Source organism: Buceros rhinoceros, unplaced genomic scaffold (genome assembly GCF_000710305.1).
Source record: "Buceros rhinoceros silvestris isolate BGI_N320 unplaced genomic scaffold, ASM71030v1 scaffold41626, whole genome shotgun sequence".
NCBI classification, from domain to species: Eukaryota; Metazoa; Chordata; class Aves; order Bucerotiformes; family Bucerotidae; genus Buceros; species Buceros rhinoceros.
In genome coordinates, this window is record NW_010417801.1 from 780 (window position 1) to 16,704 (window position 15,925).

Sequence of the window (15,925 nt, forward strand, 5' to 3'; positions counted from 1 at the left end):
TGGGCTTCAGCAGGCAGAGCTGCCATCCCAGTGCAGCCTAGACTGACAAACATCATGGCTTGCTCCCTGGCTTAACGCCTCCAGCCTCAGAGTAATGTACAGTGCTGCCAAGGACAGGCAGAATGAGTCGGGGAAAAGTTAGAGCAGTCTGGTGCACCAAGGTGAATTGGTAGTTTAAGGGTACAACACAAGAGAGTTTGGTTGTGTCTGTGTACAGCTACACATTTAAAGTGCCATGTAAAATGGCAAGCAGCAATGCTGGTTAATAGTCTATGATTTCTAGATGTTTTGTTCACCTTAGTTCCTTCTTCAAGCAATTAATAGAAAAATTTTTAATCCGACATGAAGAGAAGCCTGCAGACATGAACAGCAGACATGCAATAACCACTCTGCGTATGAATTGATGTTCTTTGTGTTGGGTTGGGGTTTATTTTCCTCCCTGGCTTATATTTAAAATTTGACGATCGGCTAATAATTCAGACTAGTAGTTTAGAGAACTGGAAAGTTAAGTCCTGTATTTACCCACAGAAAATGCAGGGCATAGGCAAGTGTTTCTGCTCCACAGCACTGATGAGTCTCAGCCTTGACCTGAAGGGACCCAGACAGCAGGGATAAGGAGGCAGTTTCCTCTTCATTAATTCCTTAGGGGCTGCTTAGATCTCCACAGTGATGGCAAGCTCTGGTTTCAACACCTGTCCCCTAGGAACTGACCAAGACACCCTCTAAAGAGTATCAGGTGAAGAAGTTAGGAAGCAGTCTGCTTGCCTTTGTATGTCTCTGAAACAGAGGGCAAGTCTTACACGCACAGACAAGAAAAATCCCGTAATGAGCGCTCCACACATGCTTGTGCCAGATCCCGAAGGATGCTACATTGTAATTACAGACCTCGTACTGTCATTGTCAGAACGTGGTTAAAATCAGCACGTGATCCAAATTAGCAGTGGTGACACGCGCGTCTCAAGGGATCGGACATGGGTTCATTAGAGCAATGGCACCAGCGATAGCGCTTAACAGAACTAGCCAAAGCATTTGGAGATGCGACACCGCCGAGTTCAGTGGACTTACATCAGGCATGACTGTGTCTGCTTGTTCAGCGCACGTTGTCTGAGGATAACCTTGGCACTAACACCTGAAAACACTGCACATTCAGGGGACGCTGAGTAAATGCATAGTATGCTGAGAGCACAAGGGTTTATGATGCTCACCCTGAGACTGCACAGAGATGAAAACGAGCTGGATATGTTTAGGGTAAGACTCGCATGGCCAGGCTTCACTGAGGATGTGGTACAGGGCAAGAGCAGTGCTAAAAAGAGCTTTTCATGTTTTAATTGAAAGCTGCTTTTCAGTTTTTTAACCTCAGAATATTGTAAAGATAGCACACTTACCACCTGTTAGAAAAAGAACCCTGAAGTCTGTGGAATCTGAGTAATCAGCTTTGCACAGTGCCAAGAACTTAAGAGCAGCCCTAAGATCTGTCCTCAAGTACAGCTCTAGTGCAATGCTTTGTTGAAATGGAAATAGTTAACTCCTTGCCACGAATCTTGGAGAAAGACTGATGAGAGGAGAAACCAGTTAACTGTCTCAGCCTTTCCTGCTCTAGCATCTGAAGGAAATTTCACTAACTCAACAACTCCACTATGAGGCCAAGCGATGCCAGGCCTGCCTGTGCGTGCAGAGCAAGTGTCCCTTCCCCTCCCCTGTATAACCCAGGCGTCTCAGCAGATCCTGCTCTCAGCAGTGGTTCTTTCTCCCTCCCTGTTCATCCAGGCACCAGAAAGTCTGAAAAGGCAGAGATCAGAGAGAGCAGAGGGAACTCCCTTCAGCCCTGCTCTGGCAGCAGCACACAGAGGCAGGTGCCAGGCTGTGCCCTGCCAAGAGGGGCAACCACAGGGGCACCGCTGCACACCGACCCTGCCGCAGCAGGTGCCACGTGCCGAGGTGGCTACAGCTCTGCCAGAGGTGATTGCGCCTTCCAATCAACCGGGATGGGAAGGTTCTTGTTTTCGCATGAAGCAGAGGCTGGCAAGACAGAGACTGCTTCCCAACACTTGTTTTGAGTACAGATGTGGAAAGGTGTCCCACAAGTGTGCAGTCCTACTGCCAGGAGCAGAGGTGCGTAGGACAGGGAGAAACTGCTGCTGCAAGGGTGGGGAGCAGAGCGAGGCAGCAGCACTGGAAATGGGGTCATACTCCTGTTTAGAGGGGGGGGTTATCATTTATGGAGCTGTTCTGCAGACCCTGCTCTACCTTCCCTGCACTCCCCTTGTCTGTCGCTTGGAGACGACCTCTGAAGCACCTTCAGTTAGCCAGGAGGCAAGAGAGGGCTGCAGGAAGTCTTAATGGAAGAGTTTCTTGCTTTGGTGAGAGAAAATGCCAGAGAAGAAACTGTGTGGGATGTGGGAGAGGGAAGAAATTGTTCTGATTTGAGCCAGGAAGGTACTGGTACGGTGAGGAAGCACAGACCAACTCTCAGTCTGCCCCTTTGCCAGTGAGAGCTTCATAAAGCAGCTACACCAGAGCTCCTGCTCTGGCAGTGCCATTGAACGCCACTAGGAAGGCCAGGCAGGGAAGCAGCAGTGCTGCTGCAGACACCTGGCTTTGACCCTGGTTCCTCCTTTGGGAGAAGGTGCAGCGGCAACTGAGATGCCTTGCATGCAGTCATCTTTCCTGTCAGAGTTTTTGTGTATTTCTGCTGAAAGGATGAAGTGGCAGCGTTTCCTAGACCGGTGCCTGGCTGATCCATGCTTCTAGGGGTCTTCTCCACCTGACAGTGCAGAGAGGCAGAGTAAAATCTGGCTTTACTACTGTGTGATCGCTGGTTCCACTTTGCTCCCTGGGCAGTTGCCTACCTAGGGAGCCACTTGGCTTCAGAGGTCATCGCATACCAGTACCATGAAATACAGGCATATACCTGGCACCCTTAGAGCAGTTCTGGGAAGCAGCAGCCCGTACAAACTGCAGTACAGTCACATGCAAACCAAAGTGATGGAGAACTGGTCCTTCTGGAGCCCTCTCCCCACGTGCACCTTGGAATAAAGAGGCTATTTAGGAGGCATGCAAGCTAGGGTCATCATCCTGGCAAGGAAGGTTCTGCTGCGGGCTGAGCATCCCTGCTGTAAGAGCCACCAGCATGCAACAGCCCAGCTGTGCTCCCTCTGCTCCCCAGTGGGGCGGGGGAACAAGACCCAAAGAGCACTGCCATCTCTGTGCTTACCGCTGCGACCTGCTTAGGTCCGTCAGTAGGAAAGGGGACAGTAGCAGTGTTTGCTGATGACTCGCATGGCCTGTGAGACCCAGTAAAAGCCAGAGCAGGCAGAAGGTAGGTGTACATACAGCACACAGCGGTACACAGGAGCGTGTCTGACCCGTGTTGGAGTCCTGCCATTCACTGCCTAGCATATTCTGCAATCACAGTACAGGCTTCTGATTAAAGAGAGCATTTCCAACACCTGAATGAATAGCCTTTCTCATAACAGCGCACCTGGACAATAGATGTGCTAAAGGAAGATCTGAAAATATGAGTGGGAGAATTGTTACATGCAGAGTTACGACCTTGAAAAAACAGCGCTCTTCAGCTGTCACTCATTAGAAAGAGTTCACACAGTGAATAAGAACTGAACCCTCCTGAGGCCTGATTCAACCCCCCGGTTATTCAAAGACCGTACTTTCTCTGACTTAAAATCTGAACTGGACGCAAAGCCAGTACATTGCATCCTGCTTAAAGGAGAACAAATAAATTGGCTGAACTTTAGCTCAGCTATCAGAGCAGTTGAAGGGCACTGCAGCACATTACAGTAGCACTACTGGACAGAGGGGTACCAAGCAGCTGCTAACATGCTTAAAATGAGTCACTTCCTATTGTAAATGAATGCTTTTTCTTTAAGGAAAGAAGAGTCATTATGAAAAGGACTAGATTGATTTCAGTGTTCCCACACAGACACGGTGACAGCACTGCGTGCAGATGGGAGTGATTTAGTGTTCGGTCAGTACCTCTGAGACTGCCCACTAAAACCTTGCAGCCTGAAAGGCAGCGAGTGGCCAATCCCAGGCTCACGCAGAAGAGGACCTGAACACCACTACGGAGTACAACTGCTAACTTTGCTGCTTTTTTGCCACATGGTAGGAAACAACGCTGTCAGGGCTGTAATGATAACAAGGTGCAATATTTGGGAGGCTCAGTAGACCAAGAAGTGCTAACCTTGCATGGCAGCCTGCTCAAATGGATTGGGAAGGAAAAACTCAAAGGGAGATTTTTCCTTGAAATGACAATGACACGAAAGAGAGAGCACAGCCAGTTTTCACGGTAGGTGGGTAATGCAGAGCCCCCAGTTAAGAAGTCAAGCCATTCAGAAACACTAGGCAGTCTAATATCCTGCTGTTCTTCATCCACCCCGTTACTTAGTTCTCTCCTCCTCCTCTTTCTGCTCCACTCCGTAAAATGGGGGTGAATCAGCAGAAACAAGCCAGCAGGAGAAGGCCTCCATCTGCACACGTCAAAACCATTTGCTGTAGGCAAACAAACACCACAGAGATGTCCTGATGTGGTGCGTTCTCTGCTTTCACATGCGAAGTACAAGCAATCCCTGGCCATAAAAGCTTTCACCTCCTGTTTCAGGTGGTCTTTCTGAGCCTTTAATCTCTTTTTCCATTAACTTTGAGATACCAGAAGGGGAAACAAAGCTAAAATTAACCCCTCGAGCACAGAAGACCTTGTACGCAATTCCATTTTCATTCTACAGAATAAAGATACATACATACGTAAGGATCCTAAATCCCAATGTCCAAACGGCTGTTGGTGCCATTCTGGGAGTGACCTTATGGGAGAAGCTGGTGTTGAGTTGCCCCCCAGGACATCAGTGTAGTTGTGCAGAGGGAATGAAGTAGAGGCAACCACGTAGGACCAGAATTAGTGGTACAGAGTATGAACAAAGGAGTTTTATCCCTTTGCCCATGGAAAAGAAACCTGCTGATTGAAACACTAAATACATCTTTTTCACTGAAATTGTTCTCTTCTACCACCTGAAACACAGAGACCCTGCAATGTCCAGTCACTTACCTTCTCCATCTTTCCAGTCGTGTGGTGCACTGACAGCGCAGATAGGTGCACTGGAGGGTGCTTTCCGTTTCAAGACAAATTACCTGTCCATCGGTTTACATCAGAGTAGGATATTTCACAAACATTTGTTCATTCCAGGTGCGTTTTCTTCAACATCCAGACCAGCACACCAAGGAGTGATATATTTAGGTGGATGCAGGGGGGAAATAAAGCCAAACTGCAGCAGGTTTACATAGTCTGTAATTTCCTGCATGTTGTGTAAAATTAGGATCGTCTCTGAGAAAGCTTAGCCGTGGGATTTGCAAGCATGCGCTCCTATTGCATTAGCTAATGCTTTAGGAAGACATAAAAACTTTGTTTTTTAGCAAAACCACAATCAACAGTAAAACCTTCTTAATAATTCATGTTCAGTAAAGAATTCATGCCAGTGCCCTTATGAAATCACATCCCGCCTCCATCCTAGTAGTCCCATCAAATACCTTTGGCACCTGCCTCGGTACTTTGGCATTCGATATCAAAAGGGTAGAATGGTTTTGTCATCCTCAAGCTCGTTACTCAGCTCAAGACTCTTAAACTTTGCTGACAGCCCACATTGAGAAGGCACAGACACCTGCCAAATGAGACACCTGAACTGCCTTGAAAATCTCTGTCTGTCCAGATATGTTGCATGAATAACCAAATCTCTTTTATGATTCCTGCATTATTTTGCAGATTGCTGCCTCTCCTCCCAGCACTGATTTCCATTAGAAAGCTTTACTTCTCTGGTAGCAAGAAGCGAGGCTAGATTTCGGGATGTGAGTTTTAGACATTTTTATCCTCATGCAGGTGTCTCTAAGAAACACTTAGAGGGAGAAGCATCCCAAAGTCATTACAGGCTTTGTGCGCCGTAAGCCCAGCTCGGGAAAGGTGGGTGAGGAGAGTAAAGACAGCAAGAGGAGAACGAGATCCCTGTCGCATTAACACACGTGTCACCAGTGAGTGCTTACTGGGCCTCCCTGCATCATAGCCTAGTGGGCTGTTCTCATATCGCACAACCAGCCCTATTTTATAAAGAGTAAGGAAAAAAGTCAGCTCCGATGGTCTGGGAAAGCCAAAAGCAGGGCAGTGTAATTACACCAGACAATTACTGCACTTAAGCCTGAGTGGTTGGCAAGGCTCAAAGTGAATACTCACCCATCAACATCTTCACGCCATTACTACCTCTGTGCCCTCCAACAGCAAGGACATGCTTTTGGCTGGATTAAAATCCTCTGGCCTCCAGGAGCAGACAGTGCCCTCACCCATCAACATCTTCACGCCATTACTACCTCTGTGCCCTCCAACAGCAAGGACATGCTTTTGGCTGGATTAAAATCCTCTGGCCTCCAGGAGCAGCCAGTGCCAGCTGCAGAGCAGAGTATCCCGGTCACAGCATCCTTCCCCAGAGCCATCTCAGCTAATAAGTCCTGTCAGAGAGAAAAACGGCCCCAGAGGCCAGATTTCGTTGTCAGAATTTGGCCTCTGACACCAGCACGCTCATTAACCTGTGACTCACAAGCGCAAGGCCACGCCGCATTTCCTTTGACAGTCACTAACTGTGTCTTCCTTGTGGGGAGGGGAGTTCGGGTTGTCCTGGGCAGGAACTTGATCATCCTTCTACGTCCGAGTTCACTTTCACCCTCAGAGCTGGCATGGTCTGTTCCTGCACACGGGACCTCTAAGCACAAACCACACAAGAGCCTTCCTACAAGGTCTGGAACCTCCTCCAGTGGCAGTGCTCTATCTCTACCTGCCGTAGCTTTTGTGATGCTCAGTTGATGGACTGGACCCCTCTCCGTGCCCCAGGAGATGACGCGGGCACCAGCAGAAGGGGCTGAGGGCCCTTCTCTCCTGAGGGTGAGGGTGTGTGCGCCATTTGGCAGCGCTCAGACAACTGAACAACAAATAAATCAATTTATTTTTAAAAAACAAACCTCACGGGAACTCTCAGAGAAGGAAAAACTTGTATTGCACTAATACCTCTTTACACTTCTCAATGGTTTAAGGCACCATTCACAAAAGGTTGTCCCCACCTGCTTTAGTGTTGCGTGTGACCCGTACTGCCTGTAAGAAAACCATGGAACTGCCCTGTCATCTTTAATGGCAAACACCACCCAGGGATTGTGTTAAAAGACCATATAACCCGCTGTAGCCAACATCATTAATAAACACCTTTACTTTGCCACAGCATTTTACAATTGTTTTTTAATAATTCTCGTTGTGTTGCTTCCGTCAGAAATCACTCAGTGTCACCATCTTCTCCAGAGAGCTCCCACACAAAGCAAAGGCTGAACGCCATCCTCAGCTCCGGTGTGGGAAGCGCTGGCAAACGACCGTGTTCGTAACCGCGGTCAGATCTGGCTGCTGGATGTGGTACCTCCTTACATTCTAACGCTGCCTCTGGCTTAGAGGAAATCAGCTATTCCCGTCAAGCCAAAACACCAATTTTTTTTTCCTGTATTTTTTGAGTACGTTGTACTTACAAAGTTCCTACATCTAAGGAGGTGTTACTAACACATTTCTTAGAGCAATTTAAAATTTCCCGTTCATAAACCGACTCTCTTTGTGCCAGTCAGGTGACTAATGGAAGGCCTGCAGAGTAGTTTCATACATCGCGCAGTAATTTGTAGGGATCCTAGCAACAACCGTACCTGGTAAAAGGTGTCCATTATCATCAGTGACCTGATGTTTATCACGGTCAGTAAGTGACTGCTTCATTTGGGTAGTTTATGATGCTGGACTACTGAGCCGCGCAGCGGGCCTTATTCCCGGCACAGCGATGCTACCGCTCGTGCTGTTAAGGCGGCTTCGCTGGACAGGCTGCTGGGTACCGGCAAACCGCTTGCCCTGAGAAAACCATAAACACAAAGCCCAGAAAAATGCCTGTTTCCTTTTCAGACAGGTAGAGTTGCTCCTGCCTAAGCTCACATGCGGTGATAACAGTCAGTGGAAGGAGCCCTGCGAATCCCCCCTAAAGACCGTGGTTAGACACGCTTGAGCTCGGACAAGAAGCTGGGGAAAAAACCTGTGTCTTTAGGACACAAGCACTGCTTTGAGGCGGCACAGAAGACAGCCCAGGCGCTGCGGGCAGGGCGGCACAGCTTCGGTACGGAAAGCAAACCCAAACCCGTATGAGAACCACAGTTACCCCCAAAGCATGATCCCACTCAGATATGCAGGACCTCCAACAGCATGAATTTCTACAGTTTGCCCTCAGAAGCTGATAAAGTCAGAGATATCAGAGGGGTAAGCGTCCCACGACAAAGCCTGGCTGAGTTAGAGCGTTGCTCTATTTTGAGCAGCACAGACCGATGGTGTTTGGGTGTCAAGAGACCTGCAGATGCTGTGTCTCAAAGGCGTCCTCACGACTGAAAGAAAAGAATTGAGACTCTACCATTTCTTACAGCTGCTTCTCATCATCTACTAGTGGCATCTCAAAGCTTCAGCCAGCTAGTCCCTAATCAAGCTCTGGTTCTCAACCGGATATTTATACATTCAGAACACCGCACTGCAGCAAGCTACGCTGGCATAAATTCCCATCTGTCGTCCCCTAATCAACTCCCAGCACAGTGATCAATCTTTTTCAAATTCAGATTATCTTATCTATTTAGTATCCAGAAAAAACTTTGCAAGAAATGAGCAGTATACCATCTAGGACAATTTAGGGGCGTTGACCTCTCCACAAGCAGTAGCTCCACATACCTTAGAGTAGAAGCAGATATTTTCATCTCCATCATCATCTCTGCCATAGTCCTCACCACTGACTACAATATTAGTGCAAGAATTAAGGTTAAAAAGGTTAAAATGCAGTCTTGTGATGCTCTTCCATCCTCTTTTACTCACAGGAGGTAATTTTTGCCTCCAGGAGAGCTCGCAGGGCACCAAGAGGGCACCCAGGAGTCACCAGGATGACAGCAGGAGGACACAGTTGTCGACACAGAGCAGTGTTCCCACCCATTTCCCATTTTATTAAGCTTTCAATAGTGTTTGAGGACACACCAAGGACCAACTTAACACGGACTAGGAAATGGGTGAAGGACTGAGACTTCATAGCTCATCTCTACTTCCTGTATACAGCCTGCAGCAGGAAAAACACTCCCAAATCCTGTGCTAAGACAGTGTCAAAGTGACAACTTTCTGCTGCACCCCAGTATATATCTGTTTTCACACAGTGAATGATATTACTATATTTCATATCACCCAGCCAGAAAAAGCCCTTATATGATCCCACTGAAAGCATTTCCAATACAAGGTACCATAACCCCTGCAGAAAAATTGGATAGAGCTTGCATGTACTTTGTCAGATCAATTTTCTAATCCGGCTCACCAAGCAAAGCTCGCTGGCGTTAGGTGAATAACTTGCATTTCAGTACATGCTGTTACTGCTGTGGGAACCCTGAGAAAGGTGGCGGGAGAGGGTACTGAGGGAAGGACTGCTCATTAATCTACTCTTGGAGAAAAACGGGAGAGGAGAGTAGGACCAAAGAGCAGGACCCCTAGAAATGGGCCGAAGGGATGGGGAGCAGGGCTGCCGTGCCTGGACACGGGGCAGCTTCAGCATCCCTGCAGGAGCTCCTCTGGTGGTCAGGCTGCAGTTACTAGCAGGGACCAACATCCTCAAACACCCCCTTGGCTGCATGCTGGCTCCAGCTGCTGGAGTGACTCAAATCCAAAGGATTTAAAGGGAAGATGAACCCCGTGGGTCACATCCAATATCTGCGAAGCTGAGCCACTCAGCCTGGCTGGCCAAAACCAACAGTGGCTGCAGAGCCATGATAAACACTCCAGCTCGAGGATTTCCTTGACAATCCATCGCTCAGTGTACCTCTAGGGCTCATCAGCCACAGAAGTATTTCGTAAGCAAGCAAGCGAAAAATGACACAACAGTTCTGACTATATGACACCCCATCTCCTGTGTCTGCTCTGAGCTGAAATTAGTGCAGTTGTTTTCATGTTAATGGAGGGCAGAGTTAGGAAAATTCCCCTGAAGGTGATTTGAGACAATGCTGTTGGAGAGATCATGCTTTTTTCTTTTGTTGATTGTCATGTTTGGTTTAGTTTTGTTCCAAGATACAAATTTAATATATTCAGTTAATACAGAAGTAGGTGACACTTATGAGGGCTGTTACTCAAGATCATTCACTCTGCTGCAGTTCATTTCCCCAGTGGCAGAAATCCGCTCCCAGACAGCAGGCTTGGAAGGCATTTATGAAGGAGGAAGTTTTCTCCAGTGCCAAGTAAAACAGTTAAAAAACTCAAGCATTTTCAGTTGTAGGACTTATGTCCTATCATCATTACCCTAATGTCAGCAACTTCCTTTCTCTCTGATTTACAGGAATCCTTACAATTACTGTTGATTTGTTTTGGGAAATCTATCAAAGCTGGCAGAAATGTTAGAAGCACTGAACGCACAGAAGGGATGTTTTATAGAACACTTACAAAAATGTCAAATGCAAACATTAGGCAGTCTCTTGCCCAGTAAGCCAGATCTCTGATTTTTAAGCACTACTTCAGGTATTCTAGCCAAGTGATATAGACTTCTGAGGGGAACAATCTTTCCTGTCTCATTCTAGCCATAGCTAGTAAGAATAATAGGATTTTTTCCCCCCGATTCAAGACTACACAGGAAGTTCTAGCAAGCACAAGCAAGCAGTTAAAGTCAGATCTCCGGGAAAGCTCTGAAGGGCTGCTGGCACCCATGGTGGGCAGCTCTGCCTGGCCAGGGGCGGTAGGACTGAGCCTTTCCTATAGCATCTGTGACAGCACTGCTCCAAGCAGCCACTACAGTGTATTTTTGAGTTGAATCACTGCTTTAGAAGACTGAAGCAAACCAGACAGTGAAAGAGCAGACGCGAGACACTCGAGCGCTTCATGGCGCTAAGTGTCATGCAATACACAGCCAGGTGGGGTCTAGGTGATGGGTCTGTACTGTGGTCAAAGAGTTGCAAGCAGAAGCTTTTCCAGGAAACTTAAGGCTGTTTACACCTGGGCTGAATCAGGACATCCATCGCATCTGATGTGACCAGCAGGGTTTCCTTAGAGGCTCCAGAGAAAAAAAATGCCTTACGGTTAAAGAACTCCTAAAGTGCAGTGCTGGGTAAGCAAGCAGGTCTTGGTGGAGCAGAAAGTTTCAGTGGTGGGAAGGAAGGTGCTTCCCTAGAGCCCATCTATAGGAGAGTGGCAGGACAGAATCGCAGGAGACTCATCCTGGACATTGCTGAAAGAGTGCCGAGAGGCTCCCGGGAAGAGCTGAGGACATGTGTTTCCCTGGAAGTCCTTCTCTCAGTTGGGATCCCGTTCAGGCAAGAGAAAATTACCTAACTCCAGGCTTTGATTTCAGCTGCTTTTAGGTAGAATTCAAAACTGAAACAGGCAGGCACCACGAGTAGGGATGAAGAACAAACTGTCTCTCTCCAAAGCCCACCCCACCTTTCTCATTTGTCACTTGCAAAAAAACACAAGTGAAAAAATCAAGGGAGAAAATTCTGAGAGAGGGTGTGTGAGAGATGCTTGGTTTTTTTTCTCCCCCTGCTCCCTCTATCTTCCCCTGCCTCCCTCCTCACAGGCAGGTGTCCCTGCACCTCCTGCTCAGGATGCTGTGGCCCCGCTTGTAGCAACAGCGGGGCCAACCAGAGAGCAGCAACAGAGCCAAGGCCATAACTCTACCTCTACATCTGCTCTGAGGAGATAAGCTGCTGGACACCACCTAACCCTGTGTCTGAGTGAAGGTCCCAGCTTTCCCTGCCCCTCATGCTGGGCTGCCAGGATACAGTGTCAGCGTATCCCACAGCTGGGAGCAGGGCCACAAGCTCCTCTCATTGCAACAGCTTCTCTGAGGCACCCAACTGTAGCGTTTTCCTTTTGGGTTCTTGGGCTTTAACAAAGGCAATCATGTTGTCAAGTGCTTGAACAGAGCTACTGCTCTAAGCAAGTGCTCAGAAGAGCGAGTGTTACGTCTTAGTAGCCTAACTCTGTGTTTCTGTCTTCACAGCAAACATCTTGACAGTCATCATCCTTTCCCAGCTTGTGGCTCGCAGGCAGAAGTCCTCCTACAACTATCTTCTAGCTCTAGCTGCTGCTGACATCCTGGTTCTCTTCTTCATTGTCTTTGTTGACTTCCTCATGGAAGACTTCATCTTAAACAAACAGATGCCTCAGGTATTGGACAAGATAATTGAGGTCTTGGAATTTTCTTCCATCCACACCTCCATTTGGATTACGGTTCCGCTAACAATCGATAGGTATATAGCCGTGTGCCACCCACTGAAGTACCACACAGTCTCCTACCCTGCTCGTACTCGAAAAGTCATTGTAAGTGTCTATATCACCTGCTTTTCGACCAGCATCCCCTACTACTGGTGGCCCAACATTTGGATCGAAGACTACATAAGCACATCAATGCATCATGTCCTCATCTGGATCCACTGCTTCACCGTTTACTTAGTGCCCTGCTCCATCTTCTTCATCCTGAATTCCATCATCGTGTACAAGCTGCGGCGGAAGAGCAATTTCCGACTGCGAGGGTACTCCACAGGGAAAACAACAGCCATTCTGTTTACTATAACTTCTATTTTTGCCGTACTTTGGGCACCAAGAATAATCATGATATTGTATCACCTCTACGTATCGCCTATAAACAACAGCTGGGTGGTGCATATTGTGTCGGACATCGCCAATATGCTGGCACTGCTGAACACTGCAATTAATTTCTTCCTCTACTGTTTTATTAGCAAAAGATTTCGCACAATGGCAGCTGCCACGCTGAAAGCCTTCTTTAAGTGTCAGAAGCAGCCCGTGCAATTCTATACAAACCATAACTTTTCCATAACAAGCAGCCCTTGGATTTCACCAGCCAACTCTCACTGCATCAAAATGCTTGTTTACCAGTATGATAAGAATGGAAAGCCTATAAAAATATCACCATGAGAAGAGCAATACTTGGAGTTTCTGGGTGCAAGTTCTTTCCAAGTGGTTACATCTTCAGGATGTAATTAGCTGAAATGGCTGTTTTGAAGAGCGGGCATTTGATTTTCATTTCCCTGGGAGTCCGAGGGCAGATCAGACTGTTAGGAGGGAACAGGAGCATTTGATTTTAGGAGCAAAAGTGAGAAGGCAAAGATCTCCGTCTCTTACATAGCATCTTAATATGCTTCAGAGTTCAAGTCTTAGTGTTCAGTCACACTCAAATGTTTTGCATCCCAGCACCAGTGCAGTCCAAAGTCGTCGGAGTCTCTATCAATGGAGCAAACAGATGCTTTTACGTACTGTGGAAGGTGCCATTTTCAGTGCGTGCAATTGCCAAAAACACGATGTGTTGTTTCTGACATGAAATACCATCACGCAGTCTTGCTGTCAAGACCTCGTGGCAGGAGGTGGCCTGCGAGACAAACTGTGACAAGCCCTTTTCGGCTCATTTGAACAAGGCTTGAGGACTGATATAGTACCCGGTGCAGCCTTGGCACGGAAAGGGATCCTGCGAGCTGCCAGTATTGACAGGTTCTAAGCTGTTATTTAAGAATGCGACTGAGACAGGGGAGCTGGAGGGAGGGAGGGAGGGAGGTTTCTAAAGCCAAGAACAAAAGAAGCATCTTTTCCCAGCTGTTTCAGTCATGGTGACTGAAGATTTAAGTGTGAGGCCAAGTCCTGCCTGAGGCAGAGCTCCCACTAAAGCTGCTCCTGCAAGGATGGAGTGAGTGGTCACAGCCTTCAGGTTCCTTCTTAATAAGGATTCTCAGTTATTCCCTGTGTTCAGGCCTTTAGGGATTAACATATGAAAACCTCAACCTAAGATTTTCTCCTGACAGATTATGCCATCCTATTGCAGATTTGCTGTTTAATTGTTAAAAACTATTTGTGAAATAAATCCATTAACTACCCAACAGCAGTAAAAACATAAATCAGCTTGGACTAAGGCTTTTAAATATTTAAAGTAGCTTAACTACTCTCCCTTCACACTCAAAAAAGCAGCATCCCAGCAATGCTGAGTGTAGAAAATGAGAAGAGATTTACAGAAAATGCATTTTTTAATTTCTCTCCTTTTGAGATTTTGGCATGTGGTCTCTCAGAGCCACGTACCGCAACCTTTTTAATTCTGTATTGGGCACTTAATGCAGCCTTACAGAGAGCAAGAGCAGACTTCCCTGCACGGTGAACACAAGCACAATGTGGTCAATGGACACAGCAACTTCTCAGAACCTGCAAATAAGAAGTAGCCTGGTGCTAGCCCTGCATTTGTGCCTGTGCCCATCCCCATTGCCAGCAGGGAGCCTGCGGTGCATCAGGGACTAACGCAGCGAGGTCCTCAGAGAAGGGACCCAGTCAATCCCACTTTGGTGGGATCTGAGAGCGTCTCTAAAACCCACAGATGACTCAGCTTTGGCACACTTTCCCTAAGAAATGCCAAGTCTGAAAAAGTCCTGCTGAGGACAACAGCCCGGTTTCCCTCTGCCACAAAGGCTGCATTTGCACACCAACTCTGCTGGCATACTGCAAGAGAAAGACCCCCACCAAACCTGAGCGTGCCTTCCCCAGCGGAAGGCACGAGCCGTGAAGACGAGGACCCCAGTCGAAGGCTGGGTCGTGCATGGAGGGGCTTTCTCAGGAGGGATCGAGGCTACTCAGGTCAGTCAGGAGCACAGAGGAGGGATGCCCAGCACCTCGGGAGCACGCGCCCAGTCCTCGCACACTGGCAGAGCAGTTGCAGGAGCTGCTCAGCACTCTGTGAGGTGCTGGAGCACCCCAGGGACTACGCTGGTGAGAGCAAGGAGAGGGGCATGTCTGAGGAATGGGGAAGCTGGGAGCAAAAGCTGACCCGTCCCACCCTCACCCACCACAATCTCCCCAGATTCAAAGGGAAACGAGAAGCGCTTCACCCAGCAGAGCTGTTTGTCCCCATGATCTGAACAAAGCTTCACGCTTACTTGCAATAATAAAGCGTAAGAGGGATGCTCAGCCTTGCTGTGCTGTCCCAGCAAGGTTAAAGTTATTGCTCCCTTTTCTTGAGTGTTTTACAGAAATTCAGTTTCGTGGCCATGCCTTCGACCTTCCTCTCAGAAGCCTCTCTCTGGTCTTTGTCAGTTGATAGTAACCAAAGTTACCTTATGAAAAAGGTACTGTATGTCTCATTTTGGGAAAACACTGTATTTATAACTTATTTTTATTCTAAATTTATGAGGAATGCTTGTCTGAGTTACATGTGAATGAGTCTGAAGTGCAATATCCATACAGATAAGTGGTTCATTTTTGAGAATGTATCTATTGAAAAAACTATTTATACAAGAAATTCACTATTCTACTTATTATAATAGTAACCTTACCTAAAATAGTGAATGTTTAGGGCTTTTATTTATTATAAAATTTCAATTAAGTGCATGGCATATGCTGCCATTCACATGGTGTGTTTTATTAGTTTTTGTAACAATGTTTATCCTGCAAACTAGCAGTGTCATCTGATTTTTCCTGTCCTGATGATGTATTTTTGTAAATTACCATATTTAAAAACAAGCCTTTGTGTGAATATTTCGTTTCCCACTAAAAATAATGCATTAATTGGTTGTAACTTCGTTTGAAAAAACTCACAATCTTTTTTCATATCATTTTAGAAACTACAAGGTGCGATTTTCACGTACGGTGGATTGGTCCTTTCATTTCTGATAATTTAGGGCTCCAAGAGCTTGCTTCCAGAGCCCCCTGGAGTCAAAGGGAAGGCTGCTTGTGGGTTCTGTGGTTGTTTTTCTCCGATCCCCATCAGTTTAGGGGGGCTTTAGATCAATCTGTGTTTTGTTACAGACATTTGAAGCCTTTTTACAAGTCCTGCTCGGACAGTAAAGCCTTGACTTTAGTCTGCCACAT

The 15,925-nt window shown here is 47.2% G+C and overlaps 1 protein-coding gene across 1 annotated transcript; it reads left to right on the forward strand.

Moving 5' to 3' along the window:
• Window positions 1-12,049: 12,049 nt before the first annotated feature.
• On the forward strand, window positions 12,050-13,000 carry GPR139 (G protein-coupled receptor 139; the record flags this gene model as incomplete). Its single annotated transcript, XM_010138286.1, has 1 exon — window positions 12,050-13,000. A coding segment is annotated over one exon (951 nt), but the record flags the coding sequence as incomplete, so codon positions are not given.
• Between the last annotated feature and the right edge of the window lie 2,925 nt (window positions 13,001-15,925).